Source organism: Panthera onca, chromosome F2 (assembly GCF_046562875.1).
Source record: "Panthera onca isolate mPanOnc1 chromosome F2, mPanOnc1 haplotype 2, whole genome shotgun sequence".
Taxonomy (NCBI): domain Eukaryota; kingdom Metazoa; phylum Chordata; class Mammalia; order Carnivora; family Felidae; genus Panthera; species Panthera onca.
The window spans coordinates 53454826-53471903 of NC_138356.1; the positions used below are offsets into that span (position 1 = coordinate 53454826).

Below are 17078 nucleotides of genomic sequence, written 5' to 3' on the forward strand. Positions count from 1 at the left end.
TTAGAATGGCTATTATCAAAGATAAGAAATAACAAGTGTTGGCAAGGATGTGGAAAAAAGAGAAGACTTGTACATTGTTGGTGGAAATGTAAACTGATACATTCTGGATGGAAAACAACATTGACCTTGAGGGCATTATGCTAAGTGAAATAAGACAGAGAAAGACAAATACTATATGATCTCACTTTATATGTGGATTCCATATGTGGAAATTCTTTCTTTTCATTTATAATTTTTTTAATATAAAGAGAGAGAGAGAGAGATTGCAAACCGGGGAGAGAGGCAGAAGGAGAGAGAATCTTACGTAGGCTCCACACTCAGCATGGAGCCCAATGCGGGGCTCAATCCCACAACCCTGGGAAGATGACCTGTGTCAAAATCAGGAGTCAGATGCTCAACCGACCGAGCTACCCAGGCAACCCTGGAATCTTAAACAAAACAAAACAAAGCAAAACAAAAACTAAAAAAACAGGCCTTGATACAGAGAACAGATTGGTGGTTGCCAGAGGTGGTGATGGGTGGAGGGACAGGTGAATTGGTTAAAGGGGTCAAATGGCACGAACTTCTAATAATAAAATAATTCACGAGATGTAATGTATAGCACGGTGACTACTGTTAATAATATTGCACTGTATATTTGAAAGTTTCCAAGAGAGCAAACCTTAAAAGTTCCCATCACCAAAAAAGATCTTTGCAACTATGCGTGGTGATGGATGGTAACTAGACTTATTGTGGTGACCATTTCACATCAAATCCTTATGTTATACATTATGTTGTCCATGATGTTGAAACTAATATGTTATATATATCAATTATAGCTCAACAAAAACACTAAAATAAAAGGCTAGCAATATCCTTTGAAAAATTACAAACTGTTGTGATACTGCATCCATAAAATAAGAACTGAAAGATGTGACATCATGGATTTGTTTTTTTACCTACAGAAGGTTTGGAAGAAGATGTTGAGAAAATCTCCCCAGAGTGTAGAACATAAAGACAAAGGTATGGAAATTGGAGAGAAAAGGTAAAAAAATTAGAAGTCTAGTCCAGGAGATCCACTATCCAAACAACAGTAGTTTCAGAAAGAATAAACAGTGAAAATAAAAGAAAATAAATCATTGAAGAAATAATGCAAAAAAAAAAGTTTCCCAGAACTGGGGCATGAGTTCCCAAATTAAAAGGGTCCAGTATGAAGAATTAAAATAAACCTACACTAAGATATATCACCGTGAAATTTCAGAGCAATGGGAGCAAAGAAAAATAATCCTTCAAATTGTTAGAGAGGGAAACAAAACACCTATATGTAAAAGATCAGAGATAAAAATAGCTTCTGACTTCTAGAGCAGAAAGCTTCTAGAAAGCGACAGAACAAAGTCTTCAAAATTCTGGAATAAAGTAGTTTTCTACCTAGAATACCATGCCTAATACCATTATTCAAATATGAGAGTAAAGTGGACATTTTTAGATATGACTATTTTACCTCTAAACAACCTCCCTTATAAAGCTATTGAAGGACAAACTTTACCAAAATATGATAGTAAATCAAGAAAAAAAGGAATACAATAAAACTGGAGCTCTATTACAGGAGAGAGACTAAAGGAATCTTCAGAACAAAGGACAAAGGGAGACAAATGTGCAACAGGCATAGAGAGCAACAAGTCCAGATCTTTTTCCCATAGATATAACTGATAGAGTAATTAGTCTTGAGAAGAGATTTATAAACTGGCAAACAGTCTGAAGTGTAATTAGTGATAAAGACACTAAGAAAAACAACTAAGCAAATGGGAGGAAAATGGCAATTACCAACTCCACAGAGTATAGTGAATACTAAAACACATTACAAATCTTATTTGAAACAATTTGGTGCTTGTTCAGGAACCCAGAGATAATTACAACAGATTAAAGCATTCAGAAAAAGTCCCATATACAAATGACAATTCAAAATGTGATATGGGTGGCATTTCAAATTAGTGGGAGAAAAGATAATTTTTCAATAAATCATGTTGACTGGCCATTTAGGGGAAAAAAAAGGTAGTGTCTTCCTTATTCTCTATTCCCAAGTATAAATCCTAGGTGAATTTAAATAGAAAAAATACAGCCATAAAAGTCCTAGGAAAAAACATAAATAGCATATAAACCTATTGTGAGAAAGAATTTTAAATAAAATACAAAATCCAGTATGACAAATTATTAGTAGTAACTCTGACTACAGCAAAATGTTAATAATTTTTCAGTGACAAAAAAAAAAAAAAAAAGGGAAATATATAGGATTCTAAGTGCTATTTCAAAAAGACAAAGTGAAAATAAGTATTTCACCCTCAGTTCTGTTTCATTAAACACGTTCATGCCTCTAGCACAAAACCAGATACTTTCCTTGTTTCTGGGCAGTAATTAAGACCAGTGGTCCTTCCTAGGAACATCAGTCTAAATCTAGAGAACCAATTAGGGTTCCACCAACTCTATGTCAATTTTCTTTCAGGTTTTTAATTACTAATTTTATGTATTTCAAAAACTATGAACTTAAGCATTTACCTATGGGGTCCTCTTGCCTGCTTTTCACTGAAGACTGAGGCCAACTATTTAGCATATCCAAAGTACTCCAGTCTTTTACAAAGGTAGGACAACTAATTTAAGAATGAGTATTAAGAATAAACTGCTGAACTGTAAAACTGGAAGGAAATAGGAGAAAGAAAAAAGGAGAAAACTGAGAAATGCTTAATGCTGTGTGACAACTAAAAATTCTCACTGAATTTTCCAGTATCTCCTTAGTCAAAAATAAGAATATAGGCATACCTCTAATTGAATTTCATTTTACTGAGCTTCACAGATACTACATTTTTTTAAAAATTGAAGGTCTGTGGCAACCCTGCAAAGAGCAAGTCTACTAGTTACATTGTTCCAACAGCATTTGCTTTCTTCAGGTCTTTGTGTCACATTTTGGTGCTTCTCACAGGATTTCAAACTTTTTCACTATTGTTATATTTGCTACGGTGATCTGTAATCAGTGATAATTGATGTTACTACTGTTAACAGTTTTGAAGTACCATGAAACTCACGTAAGACAGCAAACTTAACCCATAAATGTGTGTGTTCTGACTGCTCTACTGATGGCTGTTCCCCATTTCTCACTCCTTAGGCCTCCCTATTCCCTGAGACACAACAATACAGAAATTAGGCCAATTAATAACCCTACAATGGCCTCTAAGTGTTCAAGTGAAAGGAGGAGTCACATGTCTCTTAGTTCAAATCAAAAGCTAGAAATGATTAAGTTTAGTGGGGACGGCATGTCAAAAGCTGACACAGCCTGAAAGGTAGGCCTCTTATGCCAGTTAGCCAAGTTGTGAATGCAAAGGGAAAAGTTCTTGCAGGAAATTAAAAGTGCTACTCCAGTGAATACACGAATGATAAGAAGTCAACAGCCTTACTGCTGATAGAAAGTTTTAGTGGTCTGGAAAAAAGACCAAAACAGGCACAACATTCCCTGTCAGTTCTATGAAGGCTGAGAGAAGTAAGAAAGGCCAAGGAAAAAAAAAACTGAAGTTCCTGGAGGCTGGCCATGAAATTTAAGAAAGGAAGCTATCTCCAGAACATAAAAGTACCCAAGGTGAAGCAGCAAGTTATCCAGAAGATCTAGCTAAGATAATTAATGAACGTGGCTACACCAAACAATAGATTTTCAATGTAGACCAAACAGCCTTATATTGGAAGAAGATGCCACCTTGGACTTACACAGCTAGAGAGGAGGAGTCAATGCTTGGATTCAAAGCCTCAAAGGACAGACAGACTGACCCTCTTGTTAGGGACTAATGCAGCTGGTGACTTTAAGTTGAAACCAATGGTTCATTTACCATCCCCAAAATCCTAGGGCTCTTAAGAATTATGCTAAATCTACTCTGCCTATGCTCTGTAAATGAACAACAAAGCCTGGATGATAGCACATCTGTTTACAAAATAGTTAACTGAGTATTTTAAACACACTGTTGAGATGTACTGCTCAGGAAAAAAAATTCCTTTCAAAATATTACTGCCCACTGACAATGCACCTCATCACCCCAAGAGCTCTGATGGAGACGTACAATGAGATTAACGTTGTTGTCGTGCCTGCTAATACATCATCTGTTCTGAAGTCCACGGATCAAGGAGTAATTTCAAGTGTTATTATTTAAGAAATTCCTAGGGCTATAACTGCCATACACAGTGATTCTTCTGTTGAATCTGGACAAAGTAAATTGAAAACCTCCTAAAGATTCACCATTAAGATGCCATTAACAGAGGCGCCTGGGTGGCCTAGTCAGTTGAACGTCTGACTTCAGCTCAGGTTATGACCTCGCAGTTTGAGTTCAAGCCCTGCGTTAGGCTCTGTGCTGACAGCTCAGAGCCTGGAGCCTGCTTCGGATTCTGTGTCTCCCTCTCTCTCTGACCCTCCCCAGCTTCTGCTCTCTCTCTCTCTCTCTCTGCCTCTCAAAAATAAACAAACATTAAAACAATTAAAAAAAAAAAAGATGCCATTAAGATTATTTGTGATTCATGGGAAGAGGTCAAAATATCAACATTAACAGGGGTTTGGAAGAAGTTAATTCCAAGCCTCAGATGATTTTTAAAAATTCCAGACTTCAGTGAGGAAGTAACTGCAGATGTGGTAGAAATAGGAAGAAAACGAGAATGAGACGTGGAACTTGAGGATGTGACTGAATTGCTATACTTTCATGGTAAAACTTTAACAGATAAGGAGTTGCTTCTGATGCATGAGCAGAGAAAGTGGTTTCTTGAGATGGAATTTACTCTTGGTGAAGATTATTGAAAATGACAACAAAGGATTTAGAATATTACATAAACTTAGTTGATAGAGCAGGGACAGGGTATGAGAGAACAGACTCCCCATTTGGAAAGAAGTTCTACTGTGGGTAAAATACTATCAAACAGCATCACATGCTACAGAGAAATTGTTTGTGAAAGGAAGAGTCAATATTATGTGGGAAACTTCATTGTCTTATTTTAAGAAATTGCAGCAGCTACCCCAATCTTCAGCAACCACCACCCTGTTCAGTCAGGGGCAATTAAAACTGAGGCAAGACCCTTCATTAGCAAAAAGATTATGATTCACTAAAAGCTCAGATGATGGTTAGCATTTTTTAGTAATATTTTTAAAAAATGTTTATTATTCATTCTGAGAGAGAATGAGCACACATGTGAGCCAAGAAAGGGGCAGAGAGAGAGAGAGACAGAGAATCTCAAGCTGTCAGCATGGAGCCCAATGTGAGGCTCGATCCCATCAACTGTTAGATCATGGCTTGAGCCGAAATCAAGTCAGACACTCAACTGACTGAGCCACCCAGGTGCTCCATTAGTAATATTTTTAAATTAAGGTATGTACATTCTTTAGACATAATGCTACGTTGCACACTTAACAGACTAGAGACTATATATACTGGGAAACAAAAAAATTCATTCAACTAGCTTTTATCCCAAGTAAGCTCCACACTCAGTGATGAGCCTGACATAGGGCGTGATCTCATGACTCTGAGATCATGAACTAAGTCGATATCAAGAGTCAGATGCTTAACCAACTGAGCCACCCAGGTGCCCCCATTTGAACAGCTTTATTGTGATATTCACTTTATTACAGTGGCCTGGAACCAAACCTGCAGTATCTCCAAGGTATGTCATATATTACTTAACAGTTAACACAGAAATACAAAAATATTTTTGAAACGAGTTTATCTCCATCTGGAAATACACCTTTCTATATTTTTCTTTAATATCAGGAAATAAAATTATGAATAGTAACTGTAAGAAAGTTAATAAGAACTTTAAGAAAAATATTAAGATCTAAAATGTTATTTAACAAAGTAGAATGGCTTCAAGAGTAGTTGGCAAATATCTTCTTTTGTGAAAAGTCAAACTAACTCTCTAAAGGAAAATTACATTAATGTATGCTCCAACATGTTTATCACACACATTCAAAGTATTACTTCCATACTTTATTTTTATCTACAATTGAAAACCGGTCCAAGAATTACTCTAGAGCAGCTTTTAAACTTCACACACACCATATCTCATAAACTGTTCAACTAACTATACTAAATTAAATCCCACCACAGTAATCTTTTATGACAGATGTTGCATACTTTATGGTAAACAGATTGGTAACTTATCCTACAAATCTATACGGTTGTATATAAACTGATAAAAACATTCTTTTTTTTAATGTTTTTATTTATTTTTGAGAGAGAGAGAGAGAGAGAATGAGTGGGGGAGAGACAGAGAGAGAGAGAGGGAGACAGAATCCAAAGCAGGCTAGAAGCTCTCAGCTGTCAGCACAGAGCCCGATGCAGGGCTTGAACTCGTGAACCGTGAGATCATGACCTGAGCTGAAGTCAGACACTCAACCAACTGAGCCACCCAGGCACCCCTAAAAACATTCTTTATAAAGATATGCATTTTTACAAAGATATGACTATCACATGTGTTTAGTCAAGAAACCTATCAACTGAGAATGTTCCAAATCACTAATGGAAAAAGTTGTTTAATAAACAACCATTGGTTCTAGAATATGTACTATTCTCTTGAGCATTTAAAATGTGTCCACTTTTGGACAGAAAGGAGGCCGGAGACCAATCTCCCTGGTCCCCCCAAAAAGGACAGAATATTAAATAATTTTAGATTAATTAGAAGCAGAGAAATAGGTCAGCACAAACTTGTGAATAGAATACTGTGTCATAATTAGTATACAGTGGGGAAAAAAGTCTACTTTGCAGCTTAAACATATTCCATTTGCAGAGTTAACAGGGTTCACTAAAGCTTTAATCTAAATTACTCTGGGATTTTCCAACACACAATTTATAAATTATGTCCATGTCATTCTCATTACTCTATTTTTCTTCAAAACACCTATCATAACTTATAATTTTGTCTTTATTTAATTTGCTTCTTCCTCTGGATTTAAAGTTCTGAGGCTGTGCTCACTACCTTCTAACCAGTGCTTGGCCACAAGAGGCACTCATTCACATCTGCAGTATTTTCTTCTTTGAAGACCTATACTAGTTATACTGTTGCTAATTACATCATAATCATGACACCTAGTGTGTCTATCCTCTCTGGAAAGTTGAACATTACCTTTTAAAAAAGTTTTTGCATATTCTTCAAGTAACAAAATTATAGAAATGGTTAACAGGTGAGAATGTATCAATATCAATACACTGGTTGTAATATTTTACTACAGTTTGTGAGATATTATTGCGAGATGTTATCACTGGAAATGTGAAGAACAAAGGGGATTTATTATTTCCTACAACCTCATGTAAATCTATAATCATCACAAAATAAAAAGTGTAATTAAAAACGGGTTTTACATCAGAATTACTTAGAGGAGGTTTAAAAAAACATAGTCCTTCTTTATTTTTGTTTATTTCATTTTAAAAGCTTCCCACTTGATTCTAATATGCTGTCAGGACTACAAATCACTAATTCAGAGCAATGTTTCCACCAAAGGCTGAGTGCACCTGGGAAGCTTTAAACCCAGATTCCCAAGCCTTGATCCCAGAGATTCGGAAATCTATACTTTTTAAAATTTAAGTTAATGTTGTTTTAAGTTCTCCAGATGATTGTGATGTACACCTGGGTTAAAAACCTGTATTACAGGGGCACCTGAGTTGCTCAGTCAGTTAAGCATCTGACTTTGGCTCAGGGCATGACTTCCTGGTTCCTGAGTTTGAGCCCCACATCAGGTGAGCTTGAGTCTAGCTTCAGGCTCTGCACTTTCTCCCCCTCTCTCATGGGATTCTCTCTCCCTCCCTCTCTCTCTCTGTCCCTTGCTCACTCACATACTCTCTGCATGTGTCTCTTTCTATCTTAAACAAATAGAAACAGAAACATCTGGATTACAGAACAATGAGTTTTTTCTATGTACTATTTAAAGGTAAACATTAAGCTCTGTTGGTCATTACCATGGATTTCAAACCCTTAGAGTCTGCATTTTGACATTTTCTGTATTTATAAAAGCCCAGCTTAAACGTTTAACATTATTTTAAACCATATTCCAAACCCATTAAAGCAGCTTTAAAAAATGAAAAACCTAACCCCTAGACTAAGTCCTACTGTACACACCCTCCACCCTGCCAATGAACCTTACAGAGATCTCGTTGTTGCTATAAGACAACTATTTCTTTTTCACCCATAGCTATACTTTCTGCTCTGCCCCTATCTTCTTAATTCCTTACATATTAAAAACACTAAATCACTGATTTTTCACTCCATTACTTTAACAGGATGTAAATGTGTGCCTAAAAAACTGGCAACTTGATGCAGTGGTTCTCAATCCTGGATGAGCTTTGGTGAATAAACACTTTGAAGGTATAGGGGAGCAGCTCTATTAGACATCACAGCAGAACATATCCAGAAAATCTGATCCAAAAACTTTGAAATGGCTTCAAGAAATCTGTATTTGTAAAATAAAATAAAACTCTATGATTCTGAGACACAAAGTTAAACAGTGACTTACGGTTTCCATCTTTATCCTCTGGCTTTTAGTGAAAAGACTAATGATAAATTAGTCTCAATCTGATATTTCTAAAAATATCAACTGTGCACAATGAAAAAAAAAGAATTTATAGTGAGGTATAATACAATGAATGTCAGAGATCTATTAGTTCAGGCTCCGTCATTAAGTAAGAACTACACAGCTCAATGTCTCTGAGCATTAAGTTTCCTAGCTATAAATAAGGGGCTAGAAAACAAAGGAGTTGTACTGGATCTGGTTTTTTGTTTTTCGTGGGTTTTTTTGGTAAAACTGTGTTTCCAGAAGTCTTAGCATCCACCGAAGTGCTTCGGTAGTCAGGAGGAAAGCTGAACAGAGGTACAAGCTAACCAAGCATAAAGGGACTTTAATTTGACTTATATATACACAAATATATATATAATGTCACATTTGAAAACAAGTTCTAACACACACACACAACACACACGATTTAAACCATGGTTCTATAATTTGAAATCTGAGCCACATGTAAAGTGTTCAAAAGCCACAAATGGGGATGCCTGGGTGGCTAAGTGATTTTGGCTCAGGTCATGATCTCAGAGTTGTGAAAACAAGCCCCACATCAGCTCCGTGCTGGGCGTGGAGTCTGCTTGAGATTCTCTCTATCCCTCTGCCCCTTCTCTGCTCTCTTTAAAAAAAAAAAAAAAAAAAAAGCCACAAATGGACTATTGGCTACTATACTAAACAATATAGATACATAACATTTCCATCAGTGCAGAAAAAAGCCCTACTGTTGATGATTCAGTAACTGCACTGTTGGATCAGAAGCTCCCCAAGATTTCTTCCAACTCTAAAATTCCTTAATAATTGAAGAAAATGCATTATAATGTAAGTATTCAAAATCACCTGAGTTATAGAACATTCCACACACAGCCAAAAGCATTTAAACAACTGAAATACTATCATTATAAAAGAGAAAAGATTTCTGGACTTTAGAAAGCCACTAGAACTTTAGTCTGAAAATGCTTTAGACTTTGTCTAAAGCTACAAAAAAAACTACTGGGATCAAAGAACTACAGCATTCAAAGAAAAACATCAAAACTACACTGATACCAACTTTAAAAAATTATTAGGTAATGATAAAGTCACATAAAAGCTTATAGATGATGTATTTCCACTATATTATATCCTGTGAGCTGCACTTTTCTCTTGAGTACACAGGACAAATACTTTATTTCACTGTTAAGCATGGTAAACCAAATCTCAAAAAAGGAAAATAATGAATACAAAGTCCTCAAGTTAATAAAGGGAAGAAGCTAGAGCTGGAACAAACTTTGCTCATGGTACCTCAGTGAAAAAGCATTATTGTGGACAAAAACACAAATTCACTAATGCAAAGAAATCTATTCATTTAACAAGTATTTACTGAGCATCTCTAATGTACAGAGTCACCATACTAGGTACTAAAGATATAAAAAGGAGAATTTGCTTTCAAAAGGCTGATAACAAGGATAAATATAGTCCTAGGCAAAGCAAAACACCCAAGTGACCATATTCTAATAAGAAATGGGGGAAAGTCTGCAAGAAAAAACAAAATATTAGCATCCCTCTTTCATAAGACTGAATTATAAATCTCTAAAAAAAGAAGAAAAAGGGCATTGCAAGAATTGTTACCTATTGTAACTGCATCCCACAGCTCTTTATTTCACAACCAATAACCAATAACATATTAGGAATATGCATGTATTCTTCAAGAGAATCAGATATTTTAAATTATGTCTGCTAGCTATAGTAAAGTACTAATAAAACTGGTCAAGGCTTTAATTCCCATAGGAGAAGCACCATGATTATACCATACTTCAAACTGAAAAACCACTTCAATAACCACCCAGTAAAATTAGGCAAACAAGTACGGATGCCTCAGCAAAAACAAATGGCACTAAAGAAAAACTTTGGTCTACACACAATTCCAAAGAGGCAAACATTAAAGTAATTTTTTAAACATTTATGGAACATATTTACTGTTTGACTTCATCTGTGGCCAAACAGCACTAGTTATTTTTCAAATTCTAATATGTACAATTAGTTTCTAATAGGTTATATAAGTTTCACAATTTTTCCCCCAATAATTTTCTCACACAACAAAGGAAATGTGAACTGAAATTCACCATACTTTCCATGTTTCAACATTTTAGGAGGTCACAGCTTACTATATGAGAATTCAAATATATAATTAAATAAAACAAACTCAATCAACTGAAATGATTACCAAATGTAGTCTTTCAACAGTATTTCTGAATCACTAAGGGCTAATCTCTTCCTTATTTGAACTCCTGTTGAAACCATTCTAAAACGTTATTTTCTCTCTTCTCCCTATATAAGAGTATAACAGTACTTTTTAAAAAGGTACTCAACAATCAGAATACTGCCATGAAGATACCATTTTCAAAAATCATACTATGCCACACATATAGAAGCCAAAGAAGGTATTTCTGAATCTGTACCATCCCATAATAAAAACAAAAGTTAGGATTTTTAATAAATCACTAGACTGTTTTCTTTCTCTTCTAAAGCAAAGGGAAATAAAACAAAAATCCAATTAACTGGAATCCTATTACGTATAATTTTACAGGAAATGGAAATTTCCAGGAATTTAAAAGTAGAAATACAAATCAAATCAGGGTGTTCTTACTTAATGCTGATACACTGGTGGATGCGACAGAAAGTCTCAAATATGAAGAGACGAGCATTTTCAATGAAATCCTCAAGACAAGCCACCAAGAAGAAGTCATTCACAAGTACCTATGTGTGTAAAGTGTAACAAAAAAATTAACAGCACTGACAAGCAATTTTCAAAAATGTGACCCAAAATACTTTCCGTGTGCTTTACTGCAATTCTCTTACCTTACATCACAAGTTATATATACCACAGCACTTTCTAGAATACTATGCTCAAGCCTCTAACAATTTAACCAGAAGTAAATGAATGCTATATGAAAAAAAAAAAAAAAAAAAAAAAACACCTAATTTAAGCACTGCAGTGTTTCCTTTGTTCTATTGATGACTTTAGCAACCTTTTGACAAAGTAGTTTTGCCCTGCCCGTTATCCGAAATAAATGCTGTGTAGATAACATATCTCTTCTAGGTACTCAAAATCATTATGAAGACTAAATATATGCATATTTGTGAAGTAAATAGACTTGGAAATCTACAAAGGAGAAAAATTCAAGGGGTGGCTCCTATTCCACAGAAGGTATCATAATTAAAAGAGGGTATTTTAACTTCACAGTAATAACCAAGTGCCCCTTGGCCTCAGCCAGGCCTAACCAGCTACTTAGTGTATTGGCATATACCAAGACATAATACATAATAACACTACATATGACTACATGAATACAAATTATCACACTCGAGTCTATTTTATTTTGTCCAATGTGTGAAAATCACCCCTGGAGTTGTATTTACATGATAATTTTCTTGTCCTTAGGGAAATAAGATCTTAATCCTTCAACAAACTCTTTATATTTTGTGTTAACATTTGGGTTCAAAAATAAAACTGACAACTGATAACTTACCGATTTGGTAAATGCATTTAACAGGTAAGTTCTTAATTTCTTAAAACTCTACAAACTAACATTTAAAAAAGCCGATAAATCTAACTCAGCTGCTTGAAGGTACTTTAGTTTCTACCAATCAACAGAAGACATTGTGATAAAATTCACACCCTTATACCTTGACTGGTTTATAGTAAATGTTCAGTACAATCATGTGAAAAATTCTAAAGACAGGCCCACTTATGAAACAAATTTAGAATCTCAGATAGAATGTGCAGTTCTATACAATCTTATACACACACAGGAAATACTTCACATATTCACTAATATAGAGTAAGATATGGAATCATGGGCATATGTGTGAATTTCTAATGCCACCGATGTTTTAACAAACTGTACTAACAAAAGCATACACATATGGCAATATTAAAAATGTCTACATCCCGCACATTTCTAAAACATCAGTCATTTTAAGATTAATATATATTTCTGATATAATCACTTTAATAAAACACTGCAAAGTTAACTTTTACAATAACCAAACATTAAATATTAATTTATAAGTAAAAATTCATACTTACTGATTCACATTCCCTCAGCTTTTTCTGAGCCCCATCAAAGTCAAAGTTAACATATAAGCACTCAACAAATTCCGTGATTGGGTCTTTATATGTGTAAGACTCCTGTAAAATTATGTCAAAGGTCAAGTTGGATTTGATTCAACACTGTTTGGTGGTAGACTGACCCTAGAATATCCCAATATTCCTAGTTTCTCCTCCTTTGTTATTAATTTCTAGCAAATTACCTAGTGTCATCATCTCAAAGCAATTGCTCATATCCTGATTTTAGGCCCAACCTTAAGCATATAATGTCTTCCAGACTGAGTTCTCTATATATTCTCATCCTAGAACCATTCCAAATGCTTTCAAGTTCCTCTATTGCCAAAAGTCTTCCTTACTCAATAACATCCCCAAGTATAAGGGCATTCATTCATAACCTGCTGAATTTGTCTCTTGGTATTTAATTTATCCTTAGGTCAAAACAGCATTTAAGTTCTTTTTCTAACCCATAGTGATTACTGAGAAACTGACTAAAAATCAACCAGTAGGGCTGCAGCTTTTGTATAACTTGGGGACTATTAATACCATATTCTATGTAGAGATCACTACTCTGCAATTAGGTAGGTAAGAGATCTCCCAGAAATGCCAGGCTTCAAATCTCCTTCACTCTGCAATAAAGGCAATGCTAATACACGATGTATATTAAGTATCCACCTAGCAGAGAGCAGTAGTCATTCCATACTACATCTGGCATAAGTATATACTGGAATTAAAGACAGTAAATGCCCATTTGAGTATCCTGGGCTCCTCTCTATGTATACTTCATGTAACCTTTCTCCTATTTTTAAAACATTTTACCTTAAGAACTAAGGGTCCTACTTTAGAAACAGATGTTAGATCTAGTTTAGAGTTTTAAAAGTTAACAAAGATTTTAGTTTTGGGGGACACCTGGGTGGCTCAGTCAGTTAAGTGTCTGACTCTTGATTTTGGCTAAGGTCATGAGCTCAGGTTGTAAGATCCAGCTCCACATTAGGCTCAGCAATGGGCATAGAGCCTGCTGGGGATTTTCTCTCCCCCTCTCCCTGCCCTTCCCCTGCTCGTGTGCGCACACACACGCACGGTCTCTTTTTTTCTCTTATGATAAATAAACATTTTTTAAAAAAGATTTTAGTTTTTACCTGTTGAATAACTTTAACCAGATCTTTTAGTACCTGTCGGCGTTTTCGAACATCTTTGTTTGTTATGACGGCAGTAGTCAAATAGCGCAGAATATGTGGACACATTGTCTGTATTGCATTAAGATACCTAAGGTAAAAATATAAATAACTTTAATATTTTTAAGAGTTAATTATTAATAATTTACCCAGTTTCTCTAGACCTAATTTACCATGTGATTAAAAAAAAAAACCACACACTTGAGCAGCCCATTAGATTGTGCTGTTTCAATAACCTAAATGTGACCAATTAACAATGATTATTATAAAGACCATCTCCTCCAAGAAATAAAAAAACCAGAAGCCTGAGGAGGACACCAGCTTGTATTCCCTAGTTTGAAGGGAAACAGAAGACTCAATTCAGAGGTAAATAATCCTATTACTGTTGTTGAGTAAAAGGATTTTGGAAGCCCCCTATATACACTGTCAGTCTGTTTCAAAAGATTGCTAAGCTATGACTCTCAGTCATTCACCTTTTAAAAAAAAAATGTATGAAAACATTCTATGTTCAAATAAGTCCTCATAATCAGAAAATGAGGCACTTAAACAAATTAAAGATTCAAAGGATGAAAGTCTATAAACTACAGGGAGAAGGAAACTGTTATAGTATTATAAGGCTTTGGTTAAATTGGTAGCACTGGGAATTAGAAAGGAAGGATTAGATGTCAGACAAATGTCAGCAGGGCCTTGGCTAATATTTAACAAATCCTGCTATTCTGATGATCAGCAGCTGGCCACCCTCTGTCATTTGGGGTTTATCCTGTATTCCTCCTGCTCAATTTCCTTAAATAGCTCCCTAATTTTTACTCAAGAAGTACCTCTAAGTGTCAGGCACTATGCCAGGTTTGGAAATATTTGTCAATAAAGTCCATTCCTCTTGGCTATATATAAACCCCAAAGTACCCATCCAGCTCCACCTCCCACCAGACCATCATTGACCACTTCCTGGTTTTCTCACTTCTTAAAGTTCACTCCACATGGATTGCTCCCCCAAACACATCCCTCTGAAATCCTCAACTCTGGTGTCCTTCAAGATCCAGCTCAGATACCTTATCTTCCAAATTCTTCCAGACTATATTAATAAATCTTTGTATTTCACCACATTGTAGATTCTCCACAAAATGTTGTTTGAACTCCTTAGAGGACTCTAGAATCTGATAATAATAACCTAACAATAATATTTAGTCCCTTCTTATATTCCCTCTAAACAAGGCAGGGTATAAAAACAATCAACACTCAAGAATAAAACAACTTCTAGGAAAAGATAACTAACATCAGTTAAAAGTTTCATCACCTGAAAAATTAAGCCTGAATTTTAGGCAGAAACTTTTTACATTGCAATCTGTTCAGAACAATTGTTTGTCTCAATACTCTCCTGCCAGAGATCTCATGCACAAGCACAAGGATGACTGTTTATCTCAGTATCAGTTTTGAAGTAAATAATTGTAGTAGACATTTCTGGAACTCACTCATAAACTTATCCATACAGCTTAAAAAACTATAAGTTTATTGTCTAAGATGTTAAACATATTTATTTTTACCTATCCTAACTTTATATCACTGCACCATGTATATCTTCATTGTTTTTAATGAAGGATAACTTCTTAGGAAATTGTATCTCACTTTTTTTGAGATGGTAGGGGCTAGCAAAACTTTTGTAAAAGTTTTGCAAAATATTTTAGGTTTTGCAGGTCAGGAGGCACAATTGAGAATACTGTACAGGTTCTTATATGAAAAGAAAACAAACTTCCAAAATATGTTAGTCAAAATATTAATTGTTGAGTATAATTTTTGTAATTCATCTACTAATGAGAACAGAAATTATCTACTGGGGATAATTTTGTTTAATTGCATTCAAAGTTACAAATCCTTAACATTAAAATTAGTTGCAAATGTTTATCTGTAACTGTTGTTCTGTAATGAAATTTTACATACTCAGTCTTTATAAATGTTTTTCATGAATCTAGTACTACCAAATGCTGATATCAACTGACAGAAATGATTTTAATTTAGCATATTTATCACCTGAAAGGCATTATGGAATTCTGTTAAATTCTTGTTATGATATTGCCCTTTAGCATATCATTACACTGCAGATAAATCATCTCCAATTCAATAGCACAGCTAAATGAATTTTGAAATGGAAATTTCCTTTGTACTTACAGTGAGGCCTAAAAGTTCAGGAATTGCAATTTGAGCTTGAAAAATATATCTGCTGCAAATTTGTGTGGGAATGAAGGTTTCCCTTCTTGTTTTAACATGTGAAAGAAAGGCAAACAGATAAAGCCACTGGACATTACCTTTTTTAAAATTTTGGACATTACTTGTTATTCATGCTATGTTAGTTGTCATCATTGTGACAACATACTGCAATATAGTTCTTCAAATAAATACTATATTTATAATATTTTATATTTTTATAATATATTATAAATAATATAATATTTACTATATTTATAATATTTTAGGGTGAATTAAGAAACAATAACAAATTACAGTAAAAGTTACTTTCCAGAGCCACCCAAGGCTTGATAATAAAGATTGAGGGCAATTTTTCTCATTCAGAAAAATTTCAATCTTGCCCTGAGCAGAAAAAAAAAAAAAAATCACATTAAAACTTTGCCATTACTAAGCTATCTAAAGGTTAAGTAGAGAAAGTCAGGATATTCTGTTTCTGACAAAAGTTCATGGACTGAACACAGTTAAGTCCACATGAACAAATGAAGTTCACAGTTGACTAAAATGGTTCAAAATTACACCACAGATTCAACTATTTTCCACAAAGTGTCTAGAGACGAACAATGTACTGAATAACCGTATTTTGAACACTTCGCATTTTTCCCTCCACATATATTTGCAGATTCCACTTCAGGTTGTACTAAATTAGTGTTTTACCAACTTTGAAAATATTTTCACCTGTAGTTATTCCACAGACGATTCATAAAGGCGTATTCTTCAGTCACTTCAAATCCAGCAATGATTCTTCAAACCATACTAATAATATCTATTAACCCATCAAGAGCCAAGGAAAATCACTAAAAATCATATGCCTTGTTTTTTTAATTGATTATTGATGTTGCTCCAAATATCTTCAACTCTTGAGTAACTGTTCTCACCAAAAAGCTAATATTTTTAAACACGTCTATTTTTTCTGGACATTATTTCTTTGGCTGCTGCAACTGAACATGATTTAGAATCACCACTGGTAAAATGGCTTTCCCTGCATGGCCATTCAGAGACTTACTTTGCTTGAAGCCTCATTTTCATTAATTGT

General features: G+C 34.7%; 1 protein-coding gene across 2 annotated transcripts in view; it reads right to left on the bottom strand.

Moving 5' to 3' along the window:
* The window catches only part of EIF3E (eukaryotic translation initiation factor 3 subunit E), a 54518-nt gene that overhangs the window by 7135 nt on the left and 30305 nt on the right, over positions 1-17078 (bottom strand). For both annotated transcript variants that reach the window (XM_060611155.3, XM_060611156.3), the window contains 3 exons: positions 13769-13895; positions 12612-12713; positions 11169-11278 (listed from right to left, as the gene is read on the bottom strand). In XM_060611155.3, the coding sequence (XP_060467138.1) occupies positions 11169-11278; positions 12612-12713; positions 13769-13895 (339 nt within the window). The remainder of the gene's footprint in view (positions 1-11168; positions 11279-12611; positions 12714-13768; positions 13896-17078) is intronic.